The 25884-nt window shown below is 38.1% G+C and overlaps 1 protein-coding gene across 1 annotated transcript in view; it reads left to right on the forward strand.

Moving 5' to 3' along the window:
• Positions 1 to 25884, forward strand: part of RAPH1 (Ras association (RalGDS/AF-6) and pleckstrin homology domains 1) — an 86264-nt gene that overhangs the window by 20696 nt on the left and 39684 nt on the right. Inside the window, 3 exon segments of the mRNA XM_027636757.1 lie at positions 10756 to 10875; positions 14272 to 14377; positions 14930 to 15447. Of these exon segments, the coding sequence (XP_027492558.1) occupies positions 10756 to 10875; positions 14272 to 14377; positions 14930 to 15447 (744 nt within the window).

The raw sequence follows: 25884 nt of genomic DNA on the forward strand, positions 1-25884 counted from the left end.
TCCTCTAAACATTTTTTTCCATATAGTATCTCTTAATATAATGCTATTTTGTAATGGCTAGCTATAAACAACAGAATGTGTTGATTCATAAATGCTAAGAATGAAACACCTATGTACTTTAGATGTATCAAACATTCATTTGTGGGTTTTCTGAAAAATACGGTTGTGGGGTTTGATTTTTTTTTTTTTCTGGAGAAGGTAACTTCTAGCTATAGTGAAATGCAGCTCTTCACAGTGTAATCTTAATTCTTACCAGGAATCCTAAATCCACTTCCAACCTACTGCAGCTGTGGTTAGTGTAAAGAATATATAGCCTGATACAAAAGTTCATAGAAGCAACCTGAGAAGAACGTTGGTTATTTATCATAGCTGAAGCATGACTTGTCCAGTTTTTGAGCCGTAGTTCATAGGCTGTCACCAGGTCCTTGTTGAAAGGGATTTGGCAACTGCTTCTGAGTGTAGAGAGTACCCCTATCATACAGACTGCCAGAGTCTGCTGTGGTATCTTAAGTGAGCATTGGCATAATGATTATTTTTAACCTTTGAGAGTCCCTTGAGCAAAAATTAGTTTTTAACTATACCAAAGCATAGAGTAGCTCAGTCTTATGAGGAAATACTCTCACCTGCATTGTAATTTGACCTGTGATCTAAGTGATTTAGATCATTCATTTATACCATTTTCTGTAAGCACTGTTAAGATGTCCAGCTGTTACAGCTGGTTGACAGTTACTTGCTTTGTTTTACTCTCTTATAGTTGAAAGACAACCTAGTGTATGTGTAAAGATTAGAGAGTTTTGAGTATTTATTCCTGGTGGAAAAAGACCCTGTACAGGCATAATAGACTGGTCTATAAAGGGATGTGATTTTTATAGTGATTGGTTGGCTAGTGCTTCTTCTCCAGTGCAGGGTGAGCCTGGAAGTGCTGTTGTTAGCCTGGTGATAGTTATTATGGGTCCACAGCTACAATAATGTTTGAATATTAGCTGGAATCTTTGCATAAGGCCAAATATTATAACAAAATTCATAATCAATCTGCTGATGGAGAAGAGAAACTACATAATCTTTTCTGGAATGGATGAAATTGCAAGAGGCAAGTAAGCTCATAAAAATCAGTTTATTCTGTGCCTTCTAGTGCTTTTGTGGATTGAAGAGGAGATCCCCAGGGCAGGATGGTAGATAAGTTCCTTGTGGAGCTGTCTTTCAGGCTGTGGCCAGAATGGCATCAATGTACAGCACCTGTGTATAGGCTCGTCCCACCTCCCTCTGGCTTATTAAATTAGTGCTTATTTTAGTGTTGGTAGTGAAGTGGTTTCCTTTAAATGCAGCTGGTTTTGAGTGTTTTTCACTGCCCATTAACTATGGCTGTATATGAAGCCATTCTCTCATGCTTTGTCTCTTCTCACGTATTGCACACCTGCAGCCCCTTCGTGCATTTTCTCACATGTTGGTTCAGTCACCTGCTGATCCTGAATTGAGAAGTTTCCCATTCACCAAGTTTCTTTACCAATTGCACTGGCATAGAAGTACCTCTTGTTGCACTGTCTGCAAATAGAATGGTTAATGCAACCTGCATTTCGAACAGCAAGGACAGGGATGGAACTGTATCCTGCCCGAGAGGGAAGAAATTAGATCTGTATCATAAAAAGATGTTTTGCTCACATCTCAGTTGAATCCTTCTTTTGAAGGCTGTTGTGTGGCCCTCCCACAGAATAAGACAGTCTTCATTTTCTTGTGTGTTATTGCTTGGTTTTGATTTTTTTTTCCTTCTATAATAATTCAGTCAACATTGACAACTACAATTTCAACCTATGACAGTAATAAAGCTTAACTTGAGTATGAAACCTTTTATGGACTTCTAGCTGCCTTTTGTCAAGGTTGCAGATGCTCCAAGATATTTGTATTTTATTTATAATACAAATGCATCCTTTGTCTACTTGCCACTTATATTTTAAAAATATTATTTATGTAAAAAACAATTATTTACAGATACATGCTTCTTGAAGTTACTGAGTTACTTCTTAGTTCTTGAAGAGCTAAGTAACTTAGTTCTGCTTCTTGTTCTGCATCAACTTGTTTATGTTTGTTATTCTTTTTTTGGACATCATTCCAAAGCTAAAACTGAGTGCAAAGAGATGCTGCAGTAGTGTTTGTGTTATGATAACCACATAATGAAGATTCTGGAAAATTGGAGCTAATGTAGTTTCTAAGTGCATGTCTACCTACTGAAGACAGACTGTACAATGAAAATTCTTTAGTCTTAGCTGGTAAAACTAAGATGTTGACTCCTGCAGCTAATGAATGTCATTGTTTTACAGAACACTTATATTTTATCCTCTGTTCAAAAAATATTTTAGCTAAAGCAACTTTTGTTTTTATGAACTAAGTACTTTTTTATAGCTGTCTTCAGGTTGTCTTCATAAAGAGTGTTCAGTGAGACATAAGGATGCTCTTTCTATGGGAATTAATTTACTGTCCACTTGGGCACTCTGGCTGGAATCTTGGTTCAGGAAATGGGATACAATTATTGATAAAGCCCCTTCTTTTCAAGGGAGCATCTGTTTGGCTAGATATGAGTCAGGCACTGAAATATATTGGAGGGAATAAAGGTTTTACTGTGTGCCTTCTCAACAGTGCAAATTTCAAATAGAGTTAGATTCTTCTGTAGACATTTTGGTAATTTTGGTGCATCCTTTATCTCACAGGAAACAACATTTTATAACTGTATTTCAGTGTACAAGGAGACACCCTTTGGAGGCTAATTTAAAATTTCAGGCTGCAATTATGGAAAGGTAGAGTCAATATAAATAGTAATAATAGTACAAAGACAGCTTAAAATCAGAAACCAACCCTGTGGAATACAGGGTATTTTGCTTGATGCACTTTGCTTGTTACATCTCTCTTAAAGCTTTCAAACAAAGAAGGGGTGGATGGGTAGGTGTTTTGTGGGTGGTTTTGCTGTGGCACATCAGAATCGTTTCCCATTGTTAGAAATCAAGATGATGAAGTAAACATTCTGATATCTTCAGTTTGTTTATTTCAGGAAATTGTGGGTGCTTGTGTCAACTAAAGTTAGAGGGGGAGTGCGTAAGTTCTGATTAAATACAAAGGGAGCTGCAGAGGATATGAATATGGAGAACAATATTTTTCTATTTCTTCATCCTGCTAACCAAGAATAGCTTTATACTTTCATATTTGTATTGTCTGTGAATAGCACTGTGTTGTCAGATCCCTGTTTAACACAGTCTGCTTCATTCTAAAGATCTGGTGCTGAATCTGTGGAAGACTGGGGAGCAACTGTGGGATGTTTGACTTTCCTGGTCAGAATCTCCAGGGGTAGTTGTTGAACAGCCTCTTAGAACCTGACAGGGATAACAGTGCTCTCATGAACAGCACCAAGTTTAAAAAATCTCTATTTACTGTATACAGCATTGATGTATTTTGGGGGATTCCAGAAGCAGTGAGACAACTGGCTTTGATGTTACCATCTGATAACTGATTAAGACTTTTTTCTTCTTTCAGTTGCTTTTTCAAACAATCATTTCATTAGCAGTTGCTGAAATGTAAGTTATGTGTTCCCTCGTGTTGCAATAAATATTTATATTACAAACTTACAAACAGTGGAAAGAAAAATATTTTCATGAGCTTAGTGAAAAGGTTGTTGTTTGACTGGACTTAAAATACAGCTACAGGCAAAAGCAAGTTCTTGTACAGGCATGTGCTTAATTTTAAGAGTGGAGTTAGAAATGCTGTGTATGTTTTTGACTGAATAACTGTTACTTTCAGCAGCCGTTAGTTGATCTTTTAATAAAACTCTGGCCTGTCTGCAATTCAAAACATGCATATTCAGACACGAATGTTTCTTTTCTGTGGTTTCAAAGATGCATTCTTGCATGTTGCACAGATCGGTGGGTAAGGGAGGGAATATTGTGGGCTGTCCAGTTTTGCATCTCTCAGCTAAACCTGAAAATAAGACCATACAGTGAGGATGCCTGGTTTTCATACTTGCTGGATTTCTGCAATCTAGACCAGCTGGCTGATATAAAGTAAAAGTCTTAAAAAACAAATATGCGCAAACTGCACATTGCTTTTAAAACCCTTTCAGTATATTCTGGAATTGTTTTCCTTCTCCCAGTTGTTCTGAATAAGTTTTGTGCTTTTCATGGTCTGCTCTTGACTTCCTCTGTTTGAAGAACAGTATTTATTGCTAAAGTACAATGCCTTATTTCAGTTTGGAAGAACAGCTTAAAGAACCCATGTGTGTAAATATTTGTTCCTTTTTTTGCCAGCCCTATTCCCAAGTTGCTACTAATTAGTTTATTATAAAAATAAGTATGAAATTAAATAAAAACAATTTTCCAGAGCAGTACTGAGTCCCTTACTTGCTTAATAGTTGGAATGCAGTTGAGATGGACAGGACAGATCAACTGAATTGTGACAGATAATGTGCTGATGTAAGGAAATCATCCTTCATGAGTTGAGGAGTAAGGGAAAGAAGGGCTGGAAACAGATAGTAGACTTGAATCCAATCTACTGAGCCAGTATTGAGATGCATTAGTAATAATGAATGCTTCACACACCGTAAATGTATCTTCACTCTATTGATGTGTGACTATTTTTTCCTGGGTCTTACATTGCTGTCCAGGATCTCAAGAGGTAACCCACGGTATTTCAGTGTATTGGTTATAAAAGGTCTCTTTGCTTTTAATGAAGTGTATTTTCACCTTGTTTTGTGACTACAAGTCTGGAAAACTATTGCCTGAAGCATGGTTAAAAAAACCAAACAAACTCAAAGTTGGCTCAAAATAGTATGTTGAAGCAGGCTTTCACTTGACATAAGATTTTTTCATTTGGGACATTTTGAATTTGAATTTTTTGGCTGACAGATTTGTATCTCAGTTTTTGAATTTGAGAGAGTTTTTGAATGTTTGTTTGCTGCAGGAGCCTTGGGATGTATTACCTGTGCTATTTTAAGCTCAAAGAAAACAAATGCTCTTTTGTTCAGCTTTTCATCTAGATTACTCTTAATGTAAACTGGGTTATAGAACATTGGATAATGCACAAAGAGTTTCCCTTAACTTTCTAATCCCCCTCCAAATATCTTTTTCAGGAGTAGTTACTTTCAGAATACTTTATACTTACTAAGAAGAAAGATGGACATACTAAAGCAAATGATCTGCACTGTGTCACTGGCTTAGTGTGCTGCTTATTAAATTCAAAGGAGAAATGTTGGTGTCAGTTATACCATAAGACTTATTTTTAATGAAAAATGCACTAGAATTGACTGGTCCCTGTCATGTGGACAGAGCAGTAATATGAAACAAATAATGTATGTGCTTAAACTACCTTTCATTATTTACCATGACTTTAGTAAAATGTATAGAAACATGGAATATGGATGTGGGCTTTGGCTGTCATTTTTATGAAAGCATTTCAATTTTTTTTTCTGTTTAAGAAACCTTTTTCTTTAAGCAGTCAGGTGAATAAATATTAGACAAGAAAAACTGCTAGAATCTTACTCTTGAAATTATGTGTGCACACTGTGCCTAGGTGCTTGTACAGTATATTACTGTAGTGTTCTGTCACATACAACTTCTTAAATGGATACTGTCACAATGACACAGGAACGATCACAAACGAGGGAACTTTGATTTCCAGATGAGATGCAGAGTATGTTTCCCAAACCAGAGTATGCAATGCAGTTCCTTTTGGTTCCTGGGGTTAGCTTTTAAAATGCAGAAAACCAGTTACTTCTTGAGATGTTGTTTGGAACATTTGTGTATTGTCTGCTGCATCCTTATAGTAGCTTTGTAACAAATTCCATAGTTGTTTTTAGGAAGCAAATCCTTAATTCAGGAATAAGCATGAGCTTGTAGAAGCTTGGGGGTGAAAACATCAGTTGCCCGAAAGATGGTATGTTTTCATTTTAGAGTTTTATGCTGTCAGTTGTTTTTGAACACACTAAAGCATCTCTAGTTCAAAATTCTAATTACAGTGCTTCTGCAATTATAGTGAATAAACACATTCTTGTAGCTGACCCTTTAAGCACATTGGTGTTACCAGTTGGACACAGAATTCTATTATTATTTCTCTTATGATCTTTCCATAATTAATTACTTGTGGTATAGACAAATCCTGCAGCTTGATTCTTTTATATCTGTTTTTTTTTTCAGTGCAGAGTGTTTTTATTAGAAGGAGATATTGTTAATGTAGTAAAGATTTCTGCTGTCTTGAACTGGGTTGATTTGAGGTAGGAACTACTGTCTTAACATGCAAGTGCACAGAATGGGGTCTCAGTGAGTAAAGTCTTGATTATAACTTAACTCCGTCCCAAAGTTGTTGCTTTCTGATGACAGCTGTTTCTTAGTTTCAGAGTTCTGCAATGGTTTCAAATGAAAATGTCAGAATGGTCTATTTGAAGCATTGTTCTTGGGCTTTCCATCTTTCCTCGTGTGTTTTAACGTGACATGATCTAATGATTGTCCTGGTGTACTAAAAGCTACAATGGCTTGTATAAGAATCAGCTTGAAAGAGTAAATTTTTCTTTTTTTTCTCCCTAAATTATTGTTGATGGGGTTTTTTACAGTGTAATTTAACATAGTAGGTTATGATTAAATGTTGCAATGGGTAACTTCTAATGAAAGCCTTAACAGTTTTTCATAAATAAAATAGAGTATACTGTGTTTCATGCATTTAAATGTGAACAAACCTAATGAACTGTTTTGGAAACTTGATAGCTGACTTACAGTGACTGTGAGTCTGCCTGTTTAAATAGCATTTCAAACAGATAATACAGACTGTCACAGTCTGTAGCTGATAATGAAATAGTGCATAGACCACACTTCAGTGCAGAAGGCGTTACTTGCACATGGAAGACTGTACTGTATTTTATCTAGGTATCCCATAATGATGCTGCTCATTTTCATTATGTTCTATTCTGACAAACACTCGAACTGAATAGGAGGTGAAGTGTTGAAAAATAACTTGAATCCTAAAGTTCCTTTGGCACTTGATCTGGTGTGAGCTAAGCAGAAACAAAAGCTACTTAAACTCTGCTACCCTGCAAACGCTTTAGGAATGTGAGTGGCTTACTTTAGGGTATCACGTTAGAACAATTACCCCTTTTCCATTTTGTACATCTGATTTAGTTCTAAATTACTCCTTTAACAAAAAAGCCCAACACAACAAAACAAAACACACACAACCTCCCACTCTTTATACTTAGGCCATTTTTCTTTCTTGTTATGAAGAAGGATGTTGTATCCTTAGAAAGGTATGATAACTCCCAGTTAGGTGTGATGTGCTAAAACATGGTGTGTGGTTACTGTGATCAACAGCAGTGAGAAAGAAAATGATTGTAAAAGGAAAATTTGAAGTTTTTAATTGGAATGTGTACTCTTTTATAAGTTGTTAGTGTTTTGAGTGCTTATGTCAAAAATTCAGATACTGTTTTCTGAGCATTTTGTCTTTGTTTGTTGAATTAATTCTTTAATTAATGTCCTTTGGGATATCTTCTGGTAGTGGAATTGTGCTAAGAAAAATTCCTTTTACAGAACTGGCAAGTTAATATTAGCTGTTTCTTAAGTGAGACACTATCCTCTGTGTGCCTTTTGCAAGTAAAGGTTGACAGGCTCATAGGAAATGCAGCTGACGTTAGGAAGCTTGGGTGGGGACTACAAGGAGCTGGCAAATACTAGAGGTTTTAGTGCCAGACATGCTGACACAACAGTACTTCACTGGTAGAAGTTTTCTTTAGGCTGCTAATTCTGTCTTCAGAGTAACTGGAATTAAAGCAGTGTCTCTGATGCCAAGTTAAAATAGCTAAAGCAACAGTTTATGGGAAATTGAGAATGTTTTCCACATCTCAGATGCTCAGAAATATTAGTAAAAAGAGCAAGCTCCTCTCTTAATGAAAGCATGAGTTATGAACTGTGCCACAGAATGAATCCAGTGCAAAACAGGTCTCATCTAACTGTAGATCATCAAAAACAGCTCAAAGAAGGAAAGGCTAGCAGTGTAAAGTATCTATAAATACTGAGCTCTGACTGTTTTATATCCTAGTTTCCATTTATTTGATTTGCCATTTTTTCCATTTATTTTTTTGTAAGGCACCCTTTAATAACTTCCTTTAGCTTTCAAATAAAAATCCTTTATTTTAAGTGTATATAGACACTGGAAAATACTGTGTTGTCAAATGATGCAGTCTTGGTGGAAGGATGCAGCTCTGTTACATAAGTATATTGGGTTTGTGGGGTTTTATGATTTCAGCGTCACCCTTAAATGTTAGGAAGAGCTTCCTTCCATTTCTTAGAGTGCAGAATTCAAAGCAAGTGTTGGAAGAAAGGAGCTTCAGATGGTGAATTTAATTTGTTCAGCATTGGCACAGTGCAGTGTGCCATGACGAGTCAGCTTTAATATTATTACCCCTTTGAAGGTAGGCAGCTGCATTATGCTCTGCCACTAAAGTAGAATCTCAGTAGTGGACTGAAGCAGCTTTGCTGGATGGCAGCAACTTGCAACTGGATGGCAGTATCTTGCATCCATGGGAGGCATTGGCTTTTGCTGACCTCAGAATTATGGATCACCTCTAAAGTTTCCTGTTCCCTGACTGTTTTATCAAGAGAAAGTGAAAAGCAATATATAAATATAAGGAAAGGCTGTTTTTAAATCATGGAGGTATTTTTGCATTAACAACTGTCATATAAAGTGAAAAATAGATTGAACAGTTTTTTCTCAGAGATCACCTATATCTTCTTTTATAACATTCCTTATCAGTTCAACTCTGCAACACTGTGATGTCTTTCAGGCTAAGATTTGTCTTTTCCTGAAGACTAGCATTTAGAAAGTTTGTTTAAACTGGTGTTTTCAGAAAGCTATGTAGCAAACAACTATGTAACCCATGACTTTGACAAGTTGGAGAACTGGGCAATCACCTTCCACATAAAGTTCAACAAGGGAAAGTGCCAGAATCTGCACCTGGGCTGGGGCAACTCCAGATGTACATACAGACTGGGCAATGAGATGCTGGAAAGCAGAGCTGTGGAAAGGGACCTGGGGGTCCTGGTTGATGGCAGGTTGAATATGGGCCAGCAGTGCCCTGGCAGCCAGGAGGGCCAACTATGTCCGGGGGGGAATCAGGCAAAGCATCACCAGCCGGGTGAGGGAGGGGATTGTCCTGCTCTGCTCTGAACTGGGGCTGCCTCACCTTGAATATTGTGGCAATTTTGGGCACTACAATATAAGAAAGATATTAAGCCATTAGAGAGTGTCCAAAGGAGGGCAATGAAGATGGGGAAGGGCCTTGAGGGGAAGCCAGTGAGTAGCGGCTGAAGTCACTGGGTCTGTTCAGCCTGGAGAAGAGGAGACTGAGGGGAGACCTCATTGCGGTTACAACTTTCTTGTAAGGAGAAGAGGAGGGGCAGGCACTCAGAGACTGTCACTGGTCTCTTTTCTGTGGTGCCCAGTGACAGGACTCAAGGGAATGGCCTGAAGTTGTGTCAGGGGAGGTTTAGTTTGGATATTAGGAAAAAGTTCTTCCCCCAGAGGGTGGTTGGGCACTGGAACAGGTTCCCCAGGGAAGTGGTCACAGCACCAAGCCTGACAGAGTTCAAGAAGCGTTTGGACTATACTTTCAGGCACATGGTGTGACTCTTGCGGAGGATCCTGTGCAGGGACAGGAGTTGGACTCAATGATCCTTGTGGGTCCCTTCCAACTCAGCATACACTGTGATTCTTTGACTTGACTAAATCAAGGTGTACAACTCACCATTCATTTTTTGTGTTGCTCTTGGTGGTGATCTGTTCTCAACTGTCTCTGGACATTCTATAGCACATCTCCAGGATTTATTCTTTTATGCTGCCTGATAGCTCCCAAATTGTTACCTAGTTCGTTGCGCTGCCCACCGCCCCCCTGCCCCAAGGATGTTCTGAACCAGATCCTGGCTTTATTGGTGTGTATGTACCCAGAAAGGCACGTGTGTCTTACCTCTGTAGAAGGGGCTGGAGGACATGTTTGGAGAAAAGAATAGAGGCTTGCTTAACAAAAGGTTAATTTTCTTTGGGGTAATAAGAGTTAAGCTTTGGAGAACATTAAGTCTTTATCTTGGTTACAGCTTTGTTGAATGAAGGAGGATCTGATAAATGTTACAGTGACTCTTTGCTTCCAGGGAGGAGTTTCTTTGTTGAATAAAAATTGTACAGTATCACTGAACTGATCTGGTCAGTGTCCAAGATTTAAATTGTCTCAGGGGATGTATTGCTGACATTCTCTGTGGCCTGTTTAGGTATTTCTGTTTACGGATGTGTAGAGTGATCTATTTGCAGTGCAGTGAGACTGCACTTCCTGTGGGTTGAATGGTGTTGCTTAACTGTGGTCAGCTGAATTCCTTGGACGAGAGCTGGATTTTTGTATGTAATGTCAATATATTTTGCCAACAATAGCTGGCAGTGAATGCACATGCAAGGCTAGCATGAAATAATTTCTGATGGTGTATTAAATATTGTGAACTCTGTTCTTAATTTTTTCTGCATGGTTCTGACAAAAGCAAGCTGCAAAAATGGCTTGGTAATTATCCATTGCAACTTTCATACTAAGTCTTCACTAGTGAGCAGGATAATAAACTGTGAATGCAGTTTTTGGAAAGGTAATGGACAGAAGTGCTTTGACTTCAGAATATTTTTTCAGAAACATAGTAGCTGACACCAGTTTTTTTAGGCACTGATAAGAAAATTTGAGTGTCAAACTTTTATTTTTTTCAGATGGAGCAATTGTCAGATGAAGAGCTTGACCATGGTGCAGAAGAAGATAGTGATAAGGAAGACCAGGATCTGGACAAGATGTTTGGGGCCTGGCTGGGCGAACTGGACAAACTCACCCAGGTGAGGGATATTTCAAACATCTTACTGAAGTATTATGATTCTTTTCAGTTGGATGCTACCTGCTCAGCACTGCTGCTTGCAGCAAGGTAAACTTTAGCCTGTGACCAGTTTTAAAAGTTTGTAAATTGGCTTCTTTTTCCCATCTCAAGGTTGTTAAATTTATTTTTCACAACCTTCTAGTTTGGCCTTTCCCAAAGGGTATGATTCCTTCCAGAAACGACGGAATTGGTATTTTGTGCTTGTGTATATAAAGAAACATGGACTTTAGCTGACTAGAGATAGGCTGTGTCTCCAAACGTGGTTTGACGTTGTCCAGCTGTGACAGCATTTATTTGTTGCACCTGAACAGCAATAAGGAACAGGAAATTGTGAACATTGGCACTCATGACATGGTAAAGTGACCTGATACACCCTAGAGGACTCATCATTGTTCCAGAGTTCTCTTCCTGCATCAGAGAAGCAGCTGATAGGACATCTTCTTTTGGCACTTCCAGCTTTCCAATGCTTTTCCTTTCCTTCACAAGCAGCTCTTGCATTTTGCCTGGTATGCCTATCCTGGGGTGATAGGCCATTTCTCTGTGACTGCTTGCAGGGGTTTTACAGCTCTGTGAGCTGGCCCTCCTGAATAGCATATTTAATCTTCTCCTTGTTTATCGTGTGGAATTAAGCAAAGGTATGGTAACTGAAGTTTCATTAAGCTAGAGAAGAGGCAGTTTTTCTCATCTTCATCTTACCCAAAGACTGAAGGAAAATTAAGCTATTGATGACAGAGTTTCAGATTCAGGCTCATCTCTGAATCTGGTTAAATTTCTGCCTGCAGGTTCTAAATTTATATAGCGTATAGGGGAAAGTAATTTTTTTCTGAACTTGTACATGCAGGGCAATAAAGAATCTTGCTTTTTGAAATGAATAGAAGAGTATGACATGAATCTGTATATATTAATTCTTCCTGTGTTTTTAACTTTGCAAGAAGGATTTTTAGTGATAAGTGAAAACCATTTTGAAGGTTTGGGCTTTGTAAATCACTTTGAGTGAGGATCTTCACAGAAGAGCACAGCGGGTAATTGGTCTTGAACCTCTTATTCTCTGCCCTGTTTTTTTCAACTCTAGCAGCCTAGAAATATAAGCATATTTTATTTGGGGGTTATAGCTACACTGTTGATGTGCAGATTTCGGGGTCATGTCTCAATTTGTTGCTGGTCCATGCAAAGTTTTTAAAACGTACTAATGAGTAGTTAACAGGAGACCCACGTTATTTGTTTCTCACCTTCGTATTGCTTTTCAACACAGTCTGCAACATAGCCTGACAGTTGCCCTTCTATCTTTTGCAACTATTGAGAAATGACATTTCCCCCAAAACTTTGACCTCATATTATTTTTTATAAGCAAGTTCATGGAGTTAGTTGTGTCTCAGTTAGTTTATTTGGAAAATGATCAGGTCCTGATGCAGCCCTAATGAAGTCTCAATAAAGAGGAGTGATTGGAGTTAATGAGATCTAAAGTGCATTCTCCTGTAGTCTCAGCATTTGTTGCTGTTTATCAGCTGGACTTCCAAGAGCAGTAGGAGATCCTGAGATCCTTGAACTTTAACTTCCTTTTTAGATTTCATAAATGTTTACTTTAAGGGGATTTAAAGTAAGACCCAGATTCCTCTCCAGATGTAAGTGCTTTTTTAAAGATTTGAAATTGTTAAAATACCCATGAGATCACTGGAATTCACTTTGCCCTCTTTAACTGTTGGTCTAACAAAAGCATTATAAAATGAAGTCACAAATCTGCAGTGTGTGTGAGCCGTGTTTGGCACAGTGGGTTAACATTTATACTGCTTAAGTTGTCCTGCTCTATGGTACAGGTTAAATGAAGGAAATCTTACCTTGCTTCTCATGTTTATTCAGAACTAAGCTTTTTGGTGCTGTTTCAGTTTTTAGCAGTTCTCCAAAATGCTGTTTTAGCAATGTAATGTGTTATGGAGAATGTGCTTCAGGTAACAGTGAGAGAATATCACATCTATTTTCAAAGAGGTGAAATAACTTTGTTGTTATTAAGGTCAGTAAAACACATTTTAGATATTTTTAACCAGGATAGATTTGCTTTACAGCACATCTTTTGTAACAATCTGTGGATTCAGTCTGAAGGAATGAACCCTAATTTGCCTCTTCTGTCTCCAGGGTTATAGATAGATTTTTCCACCCCCCACCCCCTCTCTGCTATTCTGTCTGGGACAACACTTAAGCTTCATCAGAGGTGAGGTTCTTGCCATCTGATGGAAGACAAAGCTTCATCACTGTCTTTTCATTAAGTGATGATTGACTCAGTAATTGATTTGGGGAGCTGGGGGAGGGGATTAAATTTGGGCCAGGCTGAGGAAAGAAGGGAATTCAGTGATAATAAATATTAGGGGAAAAATTAGTGCATTTCATTTTTTAACAAAGGCTTGAGTAGAGATATAGAAAATGAAAATAAAAAGCTTAGGTGAGAAACTTTATTCTGTTAGAACTAGAAGATGCTTTTCCTTCAGACAAGCATATCTTCAGAAAATCTTTATCAGTACAAGCACTGCTTCATTTCAGACATTCTATGGGCCTGTTGAGCTTTGGTGATGGCCAGAGCTGGATTCCCCATGTAACACTTGCCACTCCAGGGGCAGCAGCTACTGGCCCTGACATGTACCTCTTGGGTCACCAGCTGGGTCACAGTGCCCTACTGCTTGCTACTTACACAAATCCTGGTATTTTTTATAACACATTAGCCTTCATAACATAACAATTCAAGATGAGAAATAACAGTGTCTCTTTTTTTTAACCTATACTAGTTTTTCTAAAAAAAAGTGTCCTACATAAGCTGGCTAGGGATTGCTTTCACAATTTAACATTGTTCACAGGAGAGGCTCATTGAAAAAAATGTCTGAATTTAGCCAATTTAAAATCCCTTTTAATAAAATAGAATTCTTCATTGAATGTTTTTATGTGCTTATGCCATGATTATGCTCATAAGCTAATGATGCATATCTTAGAGTATCACAGGCTGAATGTGTTTAAATCCTTTCCCAGTTTGCTGCAGAGAAATTGTTACAGCTGAGCCAACTGCCTGTGTTTCAAATGAGCTAGTATGTAACACCACTTAAAAAAGCATGTGGAATATGCTTCCTTCCTTTGATTCAGCAAAAACCAGAATGTGTTTAACGCCTTTTCTTTATTGCATATCTGAAGCTAAATCTCTGTTGTATGACGATGTATGTTTTCAGTCTAAAGCCTGAAAAGGAGGGTTGGGTTTTTTTATGTGCCTGGAGATTTTGAAAAATTTCTCTTGGAGAAGATGAATTCTCATTCATCTTAAAGATTTGCTTGTCCAGTTCCATGTCAAACTTCATTTTGCCCTTTTTTTGATCCTTTTCAGAGTTTGGATACGGACAAGCCTGTGGCACCGGTGAAGAGATCACCTCTCCGTCAGGAAACCAATCTTGCCAACTTCTCATATCGCTTCTCCATGTACAATTTGAATGGTTTGTTGAATTATTTACCCCTCAAATATTAGTTTAAGAAAAAAACCCTTATTCCAGCTACAAATGAAAACAGGTTAAAATATAAGAGCATTTGAGTACACTTCTAGCTGAAGTGAGAACATATTTGCTGAAGGCATTGCTTTCTGATGCCAGAATTTTGAGTATACTGAAACAGTATATATTTTATGGCACCTAGTATCTGAGAACTGCAGTCTAGTATTTTTTTTAAAAGCTGAGACATGGTGCTCTGCAGATGTATTTTTAAATTGGTTCACAGGAAAGTAGTTTTAACTTCTCAAACGTAATCTGCACACTCATAGATTTCTTTTGCTGGCAAATGTGTTTAATCTAAATTGTGTGAAAGGTGCACTGGTCAAGAGTAGTAGTGCAAATGAACTTCTGCTTAACAGTGAACAGAGATCTTACAATACAGATGGGAAAAGAAAATGCTGCTTCCTTTACTCCCTTACCCTAACTGTTAGATTTGATAACATAAAGTGAAGAGTTGCAAATGAAAACTCTGCACATACTGACAACTGTTGTTTGTTGCAGAAGCCCTGAATCAGGGGGAGACTGTGGATCTGGATGCCCTCATGGCTGATCTCTGTTCCATAGAACAGGAGCTCAGCAGCATCGGGTCTCATTCAGCAAACAATGCTGCAGTGAAACGTCCTGCCACAGAATCCAAAACTCAGAAACCACCTGCTAGTCGACCTTCTACTAAGCACAGCAGCATGAAAGGATTATCCTCCTCCTCTGGTAAGGTGACTAAACCATCACATGCCAACGTGTCTTTGGATGACATCACCGCACAGCTAGAGAAGGCCTCTTTGAGCATGGATGAGGCAGCCCAACAGTCCATTGCAGAAGACACCAAAGCAGCAGTTACTGCTCAGCACAGGAGGACAGCGTCTGCTGGCACAGTGAGTGATGCTGAGGTGCGCTCGATCAGTAACTCCTCCCGCTCCAGCATGACCTCTGCAGCTTCCAGCATGGACTCCTTGGATATCGATAAGGTGACGAGACCTCAGGAACTGGACTTGACATCACAGGGGCAACCAATCACTGAGGTAGAGTGTCACTAATTCAAGATTTTTGTTCGGTTTGGGTTTTTTTCTTCATACTTTGACACCCCACCCCACCCCCATGGTAAAACTCCTAGCTAAACATCTGCAGCACACTGGGGTTGATTAAAGACTAAGATTGCTAATTGCATGAGCTGCACTTGCTGTAGCTGCTACTTTCTCTGGTTTTGGTTCTGTCTGCAAGGCAGCTCTTCTTTCAAAGAATGTGTTTTGGTTTTTTTAAGAACTTTCCACATTTCTTGTTCCTCCTAAGCCAACCATGCATTTTAATTTTTTTTTGCAGTTAATATTTTTATTCTAAGTAAGTCTCATATATTGCTTTTAATTTAAATCTGAGGAGTGCACATCTGTGGAAAAAAGAAAGTACAACTGAAAAACTGCATTCCTGTTACAGTACAGTTAATACCTCAAACACATGGAGCAATTTATGAATGCCTCTCTGGAGCTATACTATACCAATAATTTGCTGCTACTTAATATTCTTGTTCAGTGTGTGACAGGGAGACCTCTTTGAAAAAATGCACGAAACAACTGGGCTGCAATACAACAATAGCAGATGTTAATTTGGGATTTTGGTGCCTTGACGTTTCTTAATAAGCGAGGCCACTTCAGTAAAAAAAAGCCAGTTTGGTGAACATTGAAAGTGCTGGTTACTTGTGAGAGGAAATGGCAAAAATGTTATGGTGAATTTTGAAAACTTAAACTAGAAACTATCTTGTAGAAATATTCTCTGAAACAGAAATCTGACCTGTTCAAATGTCAGTTGTACTAATATGCATGTTCCCTGTGATGAGAGAAAACTGGAACAAGCTGAGTTTATTCTAATCAATAATTAACACTAATTTGAATGAGCGGTGCTGAAAGCATGGTTCTACACATCTGCAGCAAAAGTTCATCTGGTGGAGAGTGAATGATACAGGCTTATCAGTCTAATGATCAACTCATCAAGGTCACACTGCAGTTTAAATCTTTATTTGAAATGGTGAGAAATTAATGAATGATGGTTTAGTTTAACTTCCTTTTTGTTTAAAAAGTTGGTGTTCAATATGTTTTTACTGGAAATTTTTTGTACTGAGTGAATTAAAACATAGATAGAAATGTGTCCTTTGCACTTTGGAACGTTAAAATGCAAACCTTTTGCATTGTTGCTGTAGGCCTAAGTGTTCAAGCCAGCCTGTGACAGTCATTGATTATATTGCTTGTTTGTCAATCATTTTCTTTCTGTGCTATGACAAGGCTTATTTTTGCGGGTTTTTTTGCATCTCTCACCGTTATTCATGGTTATATGTATCTCTTTATTATGTAAGAAGTTAGGCAATCTTGCATTTTTGTCTCTTCTCAGGCTAAAAAGATGATTTGTGTGAATTAGTCACCCTAACTTGCATAGCCCAAGAAAAACATGAACATTGCATTTCTTAATTTTTAAAAATGCAAGGTGTTTTCTGCAACTGATTTTGCAGGTCTCCTAGATTCTCTCTTTTACTTCAGGAGTGATAGGCCAATTCTTTCTGTCTTGAATAATCAAGAAAGCACCTGCTTCACTTAAGTAACTTGTTGGTGAATTAAGGGAGGGAGGCCAAGAAGTGCCTTTGTCTTCCCAGGAAGCTAATCTGTATCTCTCCAAGTGTTGCAGTTGCTTTCTCAGTTGCTTTCTGAGCTCCTTCTTGGCCACTGACTGCAAGGCTCAAAATCATCCCCAAAAGCTCTTCTCAAGGACTGTGAGCACTGCCTTTGTAAATCCAGTGATTGCTTCTCATATAAGAATGTGGCTATTGTTTCTCTTCCCAGATAAGTTGATAAGAATGATTCCTTTGAAGAGGGTAACCAGAAATGTTGGTAATTTGAGAGCCAGATTCTTCTCCTCTCTTTAGAGCAGAAACCTCTGCACTCATTAACTGTGCTGCTTTGTTTTTGCTCTGTCTTTTCTTTCGAATTTCAGTAGCCTGAGGATGGTGTTCAACCTGAGACGTTTTCCCCAGGTTTACAGAATTGGTATTCAGTATTAAAACTGTTATGTGATGGGACTTTTTACTGAGAAGTAGCTTTCTTTTCTCATCACTGGTGAATGGAAAAGGGGAAATTAGTTGTTTGAGATTGGGACAGATTCTGTGATAGTGTTTTTTGAATGAAATCCACCTTTTAAATGGATTCTTTGGAAGAATCATTGGGTATCAACAAAGCTTTTATTTCCTTTTTCATTTGTTTAGTGCCCGAAAACTAGTTTAGGGGTTCGTTAATCCTCATGGCTAGGTCGTAAACCAAAACACCTTTTACTGATAGGGTTGAATTGTACCTTCCCACCTACACAGTTGACTCAGTGGTGCTGTTTCTAGTAGAGAACATCTCTCTGAGGAAATAGCCTTTGAAGAAGACCTAGTGCCCATGTAGGGAAAAATCCAAACAGTTTTTATGCAGAAAGTGGGAGAGGCTATTTCTTCATAACCATAGCAGATCTGTTTTGAGATTTGTTATTCTAACATAGTGCTTCGAGTTAGCTCTTTTGCCTGTCTTCCTTGAGGAGCTGACCTTTAAAATTTCTCTTTACTGCTGTGGCTCTTATCAAAGAGGGCAGTGTCTTGGCAGCTCTGCCCTTTTGACCGATCCCTTCTGTCCTCTGCAGGCAGTATAGGTACTTTAAAAAGTCATCCTTCTTTCTGCAACTTGATGTTATGCTCTTCCTAAGTAAAATGGAAGACAGTTTTGATGGGAGGAAATACGTGTTTGAAAAAAGAAATTAAGCTTTGCAGTTATTAACTTCGGTATTTTATCTTAAAAAATAATTCTGCTCTGTATTTGAGAGCTCTCTGACCTGGAAATGCAGGAAAGTCCAGTAAAAGAACTGCCGTGCACTGACCTGTGAAAGGTATGTGTGGTCTGGTATATTTTCTGACTGATAATAGTGATCAATGTTATGAAAAAGGCTGCAATTCCACAACCACCAGAAATGGAGGATATAAATTCCCTTTTCTCTCATCCTTCCTTCCTCAAAGTTCTTCCCTACACTGTCTCATCTCCTCCCTTGTCCCAGCTTTGGCACTTACTGGTCCTTAACATAGAAAACTCACTGCTTCTATTCTGGGACTCATTCTGTGTTATTTAGGTGAATTGGGGAGGCTCAGAGGAGTCTGATCAGGGCTGTAGCCGAGTGCTGGAGGCTGGAAGGGAGAGCAGGAATACACATGTTGGTGGTATTGGATTATTCAGAACTTCTTGCCTGAGCATTTGGACAGGCAAGGTAGGGTCTTGTTTTCCTCTTCCTCCTAGCAGCCTGTGCTGTAGGAACCTCCTGGGGGTGAAGATACATCAGCATGATGATAGATGATAACTTTCAGTGGTTCTATTGGCCAGGACCATCCTTGTTCTCCTTCTGAATTTGTATTTATGCCAGTTTTTGAGGAGTTGAAATTCTGGAATTTCCTGGGTTGTCTAAACTTGTGGGTTTATTAGTTGTCATCATGATTTATTTTCTTTCTTTAATAACAATTCCTAACACTATCTCTTGAGACACTGTGAACATTAATGTCTTCAAAGACTATTGCTTTGTAGTCTCAAGATCTTGTCTTGATGGAACTGTTTTCTGACTGCACTTACATTCTTGTCCTAAATCCCCCTTAAGCATTGTTGAATAAGAAGAAAAGTTGTTTCTATCCCACCCTAAACCCCATAATTTTTTGTTAAATTGAAATTTGTCTTTGACAAAATGATTTCCCAGATCCTTGCTTGAACGGTATTCTTTCTTAAATTGGTAGGTTGCATTTAATTTTTATGTTTTCAGTTGTGTAATGAGTGGCATACACTCTCAAGCTTTGTTTCTGTATGTGGGATACTTTACTTGAATGTAGACTGAATGAGTGAAGTAGTAGCATGAGTTAAAAGTAGGGGAAGTGATGACTGTATGACTAACTTGTCCCTTCCACCCTCATTATCTTTTTCCTTTCTCCTTTGGCCCCTCTGCCAGCAAGGAGTTGTCTCTGTTTTCAGTGAGCTGTGCTAGAGCAATAGGAGAAGCAAGCAGTGGGGAGAGAATAGAGAAATGTGTTGATGATGCTCATGGAGCTGTTTGTGTCTGACGGGTGAAAGGGTCCATTCATGGACGGTCATTGTTCCTGTCCTGCACATACTCAGTGAAGAGGTTGCAGATAAGTTTGAAGTCTGCCATCTGGTCTGGCACAGCACCACCCCCGCCCTCCCAACTCCATGGAGTTCTTTATGTCTGTAACCCAGTTTGCACAGCTGAGAGATTCTGGCTTACATATGAAGATAATGCAAAATGTAGCAGTCAGTAACACTGCATGATTTTTTTTTTTAGTTGTGTTTTATTTTTTAGCTTTTACATCAATCTAAACCTACAACGAATTTAAGTAAAAGAGGTGAAAATCATGACAAGAGCCTGACTGCCAGTGCATTACAGCTACAAGTTCTTTGCTTCACTTGACAGAGAAGGCAGCAGTGTAAACATTAATGTTTCTTTTGGGGGGGAAAAAAGGGAAGTTTGGAGGCATGACAGTTAGTAGGGATTGTCATGTAAGCTCAGCACACACAGGTAAATCTGTACTAGCTAATAGCTCCTGTGGGATAAAATGGAAAACTTGAGAGGGGCACAACGAGAGAGTTTGCATTTCATGGCAATTTTGCCATGGTTCCTGTATGAACTTGTTGACACTTCACTTGCCTACACAGTGGCATAACACGAAAACTTTGGTACCCATTTAAAATTACTGAGAGCCATGTTCTGTGTGGGGTTGGTAAATGTTACACTGTATGAAAGTGCAGTTGACTGCTAATGTATGCAGAGAAATCAATGATAGTATGATCTTTGGTAGGCAATAGTGTCTTCAAATAGAGTTGGATTGCTGAACCTCACCTGTTATTTGTAGGTGATTTAAAGAACAGTTGTGGTCTATTTTAGCTCTTGAAGGAATGGAGCTCTTGTGTTTTGGGAGCTTAATGTTCGAGTAGTTTTCCTTATGGTCCATGTTTTGCATGGCTAGCAGATGTGAATAATGTTAGACTTCCATTTGTGAGAGTAGTCACAGACAAGCAACAAACAAGGCATGGCAGGGGTTTGTTTTGTGTTTCTTCTAAAGAAGAAATTATTTTTTTTAAAAAAATTCATTTAATTTTCTGCCAGTTGTGCTATGTCCTTAGTTTTGTACACAAAGAGTATTCTGGAGCATTTCCAGTTACTGTTTTCCTAAGCTGAAAATAGTCAATGGAAAGACTTAATTTGAAACACAATTAGACCATCTTTTCCTCTTTCCTTTTTTCCAATTATTAGTCACAAAGTGTTCTTTAATAAGTCAACAGTAAAGAAAAATTGTGCATATCTATCATCCTGCAGCATTACTTTGGCTTCCAATTTTCTTGGCATAAGAAGTGTGAGCCCTCCAGTTTTCAAATGTTCTTGAAATACATGTAAAATTACTCCTCACTTGCCAGATTTTTTGAGGCATTCAAAGCATTCTCTGAGATAAACATATAATTTCATGAAATATAAACAGTATTTATGTTTTTTGATAATCAAATGTGCTTGGCTATTCGTGGTCATCACATGATGCACTAGAACCCAAAGATTGCTAATTCACTATTCCCTGTGCCTGCAAAAGTAGCACCTTATCCTTTTTTTTTCACATTACACGCATGGAATCTGCAAAGCAAATTATAGGAAGGGATAATTTAAATTTTTTTTTAAAGAATTTTCAATTGGAATCCAAAGGAGACATTCTAAAAGTTTTGTTTACTGCACATGCATGGAATGGTATGTTTTAAAATTTGGGGTATATAGGTTTAAAATACGTGAAAGGGAAACAAGACTTTAAACATTATCCTTTTATTGGTAAATCTTGATTCTCCAATCAGTGCATCTGACTTATTTTATAGCTATGAATTTAAAATTTATACTGTAACTTTTTTCCACATAGGAGGTGACTAATTGAAGTGTAGCAGGAACCATAAAACATGTAAGAATAATTTTATCTTCTGACATTGCCTGTCAGCTTTGCCTCACACTGATGAATAAGTTTAAAAGTTCCCTCTCTGAAAGAACAGGAAAATGGACAGTTAATACATCTCCTTTTTGACACTACTGGGTGGCAAAGCTGGTGTCAACTCAAAAATTACAGTTATGGTATACTTTGTTACCCTAAGTATGAACACCAAAGGCATTGTCTCTGCCTAAATATACTGTTCTTTCTGGTTATTCTGTGATGTTGGAATCTTCTGTGGACAAGCAGCTAAATGACTCTGCTGTCCCAAGTGCTGTGTAAATAAGCACATTTTAAAATGAATCTCTTTGCTTTTGTGCCTGTTCCAGAGCACTTTAGAAAAATACTTGTGTTTGGGAAAGGATTTCTTGAGGAAAAATTGGATCATTAATAAAGACAAGCTAGGAAAATCGTTCTTTAGAGGTTCTATCTCTTACCAGGTTCATGTGCAAGAGAAAAAACACCGTGGATCAATGACCAATTAAATCTAGGCAGCATTCCTCTTGGACTAAGCCATTAGACCTGAGTGGAGAAATCAGAAGTCTTGCCTTATGATGTTACCAAATTTTGTCAAAGGCGTGCTGTGGGGAGGTAGTATGCATTGGTTGCAGTTGCCAGTGAAGATATCACTACAAGTTGTGATTAATTAATGGAGCTTTTTAAGCAGCCAATTTTTGTAGATACACCAGTCTGCTTAAAACCAAGACAAATTTTTTTTTTTTTTGCAACATTTGATTAGATTAGGGATGTGAAATACAACATCTGTAGGAAATTAGCAACAGATTACTTGTTTGTCCTTACTTCAGGTTGCCAAAAATCAAATTTGGAACAGATGACAAAAATTAAGAACACAGCTGCCAATTGTGGAACATTAAACTCTTAAGAGGAGAAAAGAATTTATGCTGTTGTCTTCAGTTGCATATATTCCTAACCTATAGGATGAAAACGAGGATTTGTGATGTTTGTAAAGGAGTTCAAACCCCCAAAAATAAGACTTCATGTTCTGAAAAAATAACTGAGAACTGGCCTTTTAGCTGTGTCAGGTTTGAGCATGCTGGTTAGTGTTTAATCTGTTAGAGTATGGTAAAAGTTGTCTGCAAATACAAAGACAAGTCTTCATTTTTAGTTGACCAAATTTACAGCTTTGATTAGTTTCCTATGCTGGACACTTGCTAATCTCATTTTTGTAAAAGTTGAAAAAGATTTTAGACCAGCCAAATCAGTGCCTTGCTTTATGAATGCAGGTGTGGGGTTTTTTCATGTGACTTATCTGCTTTTAAACAAAAGGGTAGATTTGTGACTGAGCTCCCCAGTCTTTTACAGTGGTTGATCTTTGGATGACTTGATGTGTACAGTCATTTTTGGGGAAATTTATGGTGTAGAAGTCAACAGGCATATAATGAAATGTTATTTAATACAGTTGCCTCTTAGTATAAAAGGCAGCAGATTCAGTCAAAACCAATCGAACCAATTAAACCTACATGTACTCTTATTTCTTAGCTTTCTTAGCTTCTTTGATATTTTGTTTTCTGTGGTACAGATAGAGCCCTTCTCAGGATGAAGTGTCTGATATTCTTGAACTAATGCAGTTAGGAATTAATTAATCTTAGTATACTAAGTTTGAGGGGGTTTTTTCCCCTTCCTTCTTTAGGTCCTCCACTTAATGTATGTTTTTTTAGACAGATCAGACAAACACTTTATGTGAAATTATACTCTATAGTATTTTTCTCCTGTTTTTTTGTTTTGTTTTGTTGGTTTTTTGTTTGTTTGTTTGTTTTGTGTGGGGGTTTTTTGTTTGTTTGTTTTTTAATTTTGAAACCTCCTCCCTGCAGAGAAACTTTATTTGGGATTTCATGTTTGGTTTAGATACATGTAATTGATGAATTGGGCAGTCTTGCCCCATCTTGTTTGTGCAGCTGCCTGGTCATTTGGAGCAGCTTTCCCTGAAAAATAATCCTTCTGAATTAGTTGTTCATTGATCTTTTGGACCACGTGGTCAAAATGACTGCTGTCCACACAGGAGATGTGAGAACACATGGTTGTGGGAGCAACAGGGCTGCCTCTTTCTTGTGGCAGTTTAGTCTTAAATTTCTAAAAAGCAATAGTGAAACCAAGCTTGAACTGAAGTGTTCAGTAGTTTTTACAATCCTTTCTGTCCTGCTCCGTCTTAAGTAGCTTGTGTTCAGCAGGGGAGCGTCACAACCTGACCTGAGAGGTGCATGAACTAGGGAGGAGTGCGTCTCATGCACACAGTGCAGCAGTTTGTTGATCAAGATGTTCACAGACATATTACTGAAATTGCAGTGACCTTCAGTAGGTTTAGTCTGTAACTGTCAGAACAGACATGAAGTTACAAACATTCCTAGTATTTAATAAATACTTGTTGTAAATCAACGTTTTAAAATTTTTGTTTTTGGTCCAGTTGCCTGCAGTGAAATGGGGTTGCATGAGTTCTAGGAGGGAGTGTTGGCCACTCCTGAGCTCAGAATGATTGCGCCAGGTTCTCCCCTCCCTTGTCTGGCTGCAGTGTCTCTGCAGCAGGCAGGCACTGCAGTTTAAAGAAGGCAGCTATACTCTCCCCCACGGACCCAAGCACTCTTGATCTTGGCTGATCTTTGGTTCAAGGTTAGTGGTGTGCAGTCCAGTTGGGCTGGGCAGTGCTCTGTGAGAGGATGCACCCTTGAGGTTTTTTTTAATTGTGATGCTCCAGACTTCATTGAGACTTTATAGACTACAATTTTAATTCTAAAGGCTTAGGGTCAGACAAATTTAGGTCTCTTCTTGTGGGACAGCACAAAGCAGGTATGATGCCCCTGCCAATAACCCATTTCATGGTCAGACTTAGAGAGGTCTTTAAAAACATCTGTATTTTAAATGACACACACCTTCCTTTCTTTTCTTTGGAATACTTGTCTAATGTAAATGACTAGTAATCATCCTGTAATGGTAAGCCATTGTGGAAAATTGCTGTCTTAGTGGTATAGCTTTTTTATAAACAACTCTAGGATGACCCTGCTTGAGCTGGAAGTTGGACCAGATGACCCAATGTGGTCCCTTCTGTGATTCTGTGAAAACACATCTTGGATGTGGAAGTGTCTGGCAGCTCTGTTATCTAATGCTACTGCTTCATTTTCTAAGTGTCTATTTTCCTTTTCTGAGATTTTGATAAGAACAAACTGTTATCCCTTTTGCAACAATTTTTTTTTCAAATATCCAATGTAAACCTCCTCTGGTGCAACTTGAGTCCCTTTCATCTTCTCCTATCTCTTGTTACTACTTGTGAGAAGAGACTGTCACCCACCTGTCAACCACGTTCTTCCAGCTAGTTGTAGAGAGTGATAAGGTCTCCCCTGAGCTGCTTTTTCGCTAGGCTGAAGCACCCACTTTGCAAAGGAAAGCAGGAAATGGTTATTTTCGGTTAGATATTTTTCGTATTGTGTGCATATGAATACGTTCCATATGAATATATGATGTCAAAGTGTTTACAATGAAAAATTTGAGTTCTTTTCCATCTTTGTCCTCCTTTGGGTCAAAATTACAAAAGTTATGTTTAAAATTTAATTTTTGAGTTCTGTTTTGGAAGTAGTGGATTCTAATTCTTTAAGGTGGGGTCTAAAGAATTCAACATAGAGATGAAGTTGAAATGGAAGCTATAGTAGTTATCTTTTCAGCAAGACTTTTGCAAGCATATAGCTCTCTATTGGATGCTGTTTACTGAGTTTCCCCAATTTTTAGTTTGTTTTTAGGGGCAGAGGATACTTTTAAAAAAGACTTTTATAGTGTTTCTCAACTGTCATATTGAATCCAGAATAGTGGCACAAGAGTGCCACCAACTGGTTTAATTAAACGTGTGGGTTAAACTCTTATTAAAGAGTTTTGCAAGAAACATGGCAAGATAATTACATGCATGAGTCCTCAGTGTGTTTGTTATTCTGTTGTACATACCTAGAGTGAATGGCTTTGGACCTACAGATAATATTTAACATGAAAGGAGGTTTTCTATTTAAGATATTTAAGGCATTAGAACAATAAGGTAAAATATCTGAGAAGATTGCCAGGTTATGCACTTCCCACCCAGATTTTGATCATTATTTGTAAATTGTCGGTGTAAAGAACATACTTGACACCTTTCAGATTGTACTGTGCTGTTTTTAAATTCTGTATGCATGTATTCTCAGCCCTTACCTTAAAATTAGAGGAATTAGATACAACTTGGTCTCTTACCAATAAGATTGAATCTTTCTAAACTAGTCCTGCTTATTTTTGTACTAAGTGATGATCAGGTGCAAAACAAGAAAATGAATCAATTCAATATGAACATTCTGGTCAATATTTTGGAAAACTGTGCAAGTAGAGATGAAGAAAGGAGGCCATATATAATATAGTGTGTTACCTGTGAACCTGCTGCCGTGGCAAGATGGACTACGTGACCTTTATG

Source organism: Corapipo altera, unplaced genomic scaffold, assembly GCF_003945725.1.
Source record: "Corapipo altera isolate COAL_440 unplaced genomic scaffold, ASM394572v1 45, whole genome shotgun sequence".
Lineage (NCBI taxonomy): Eukaryota > Metazoa > Chordata > Aves > Passeriformes > Pipridae > Corapipo > Corapipo altera.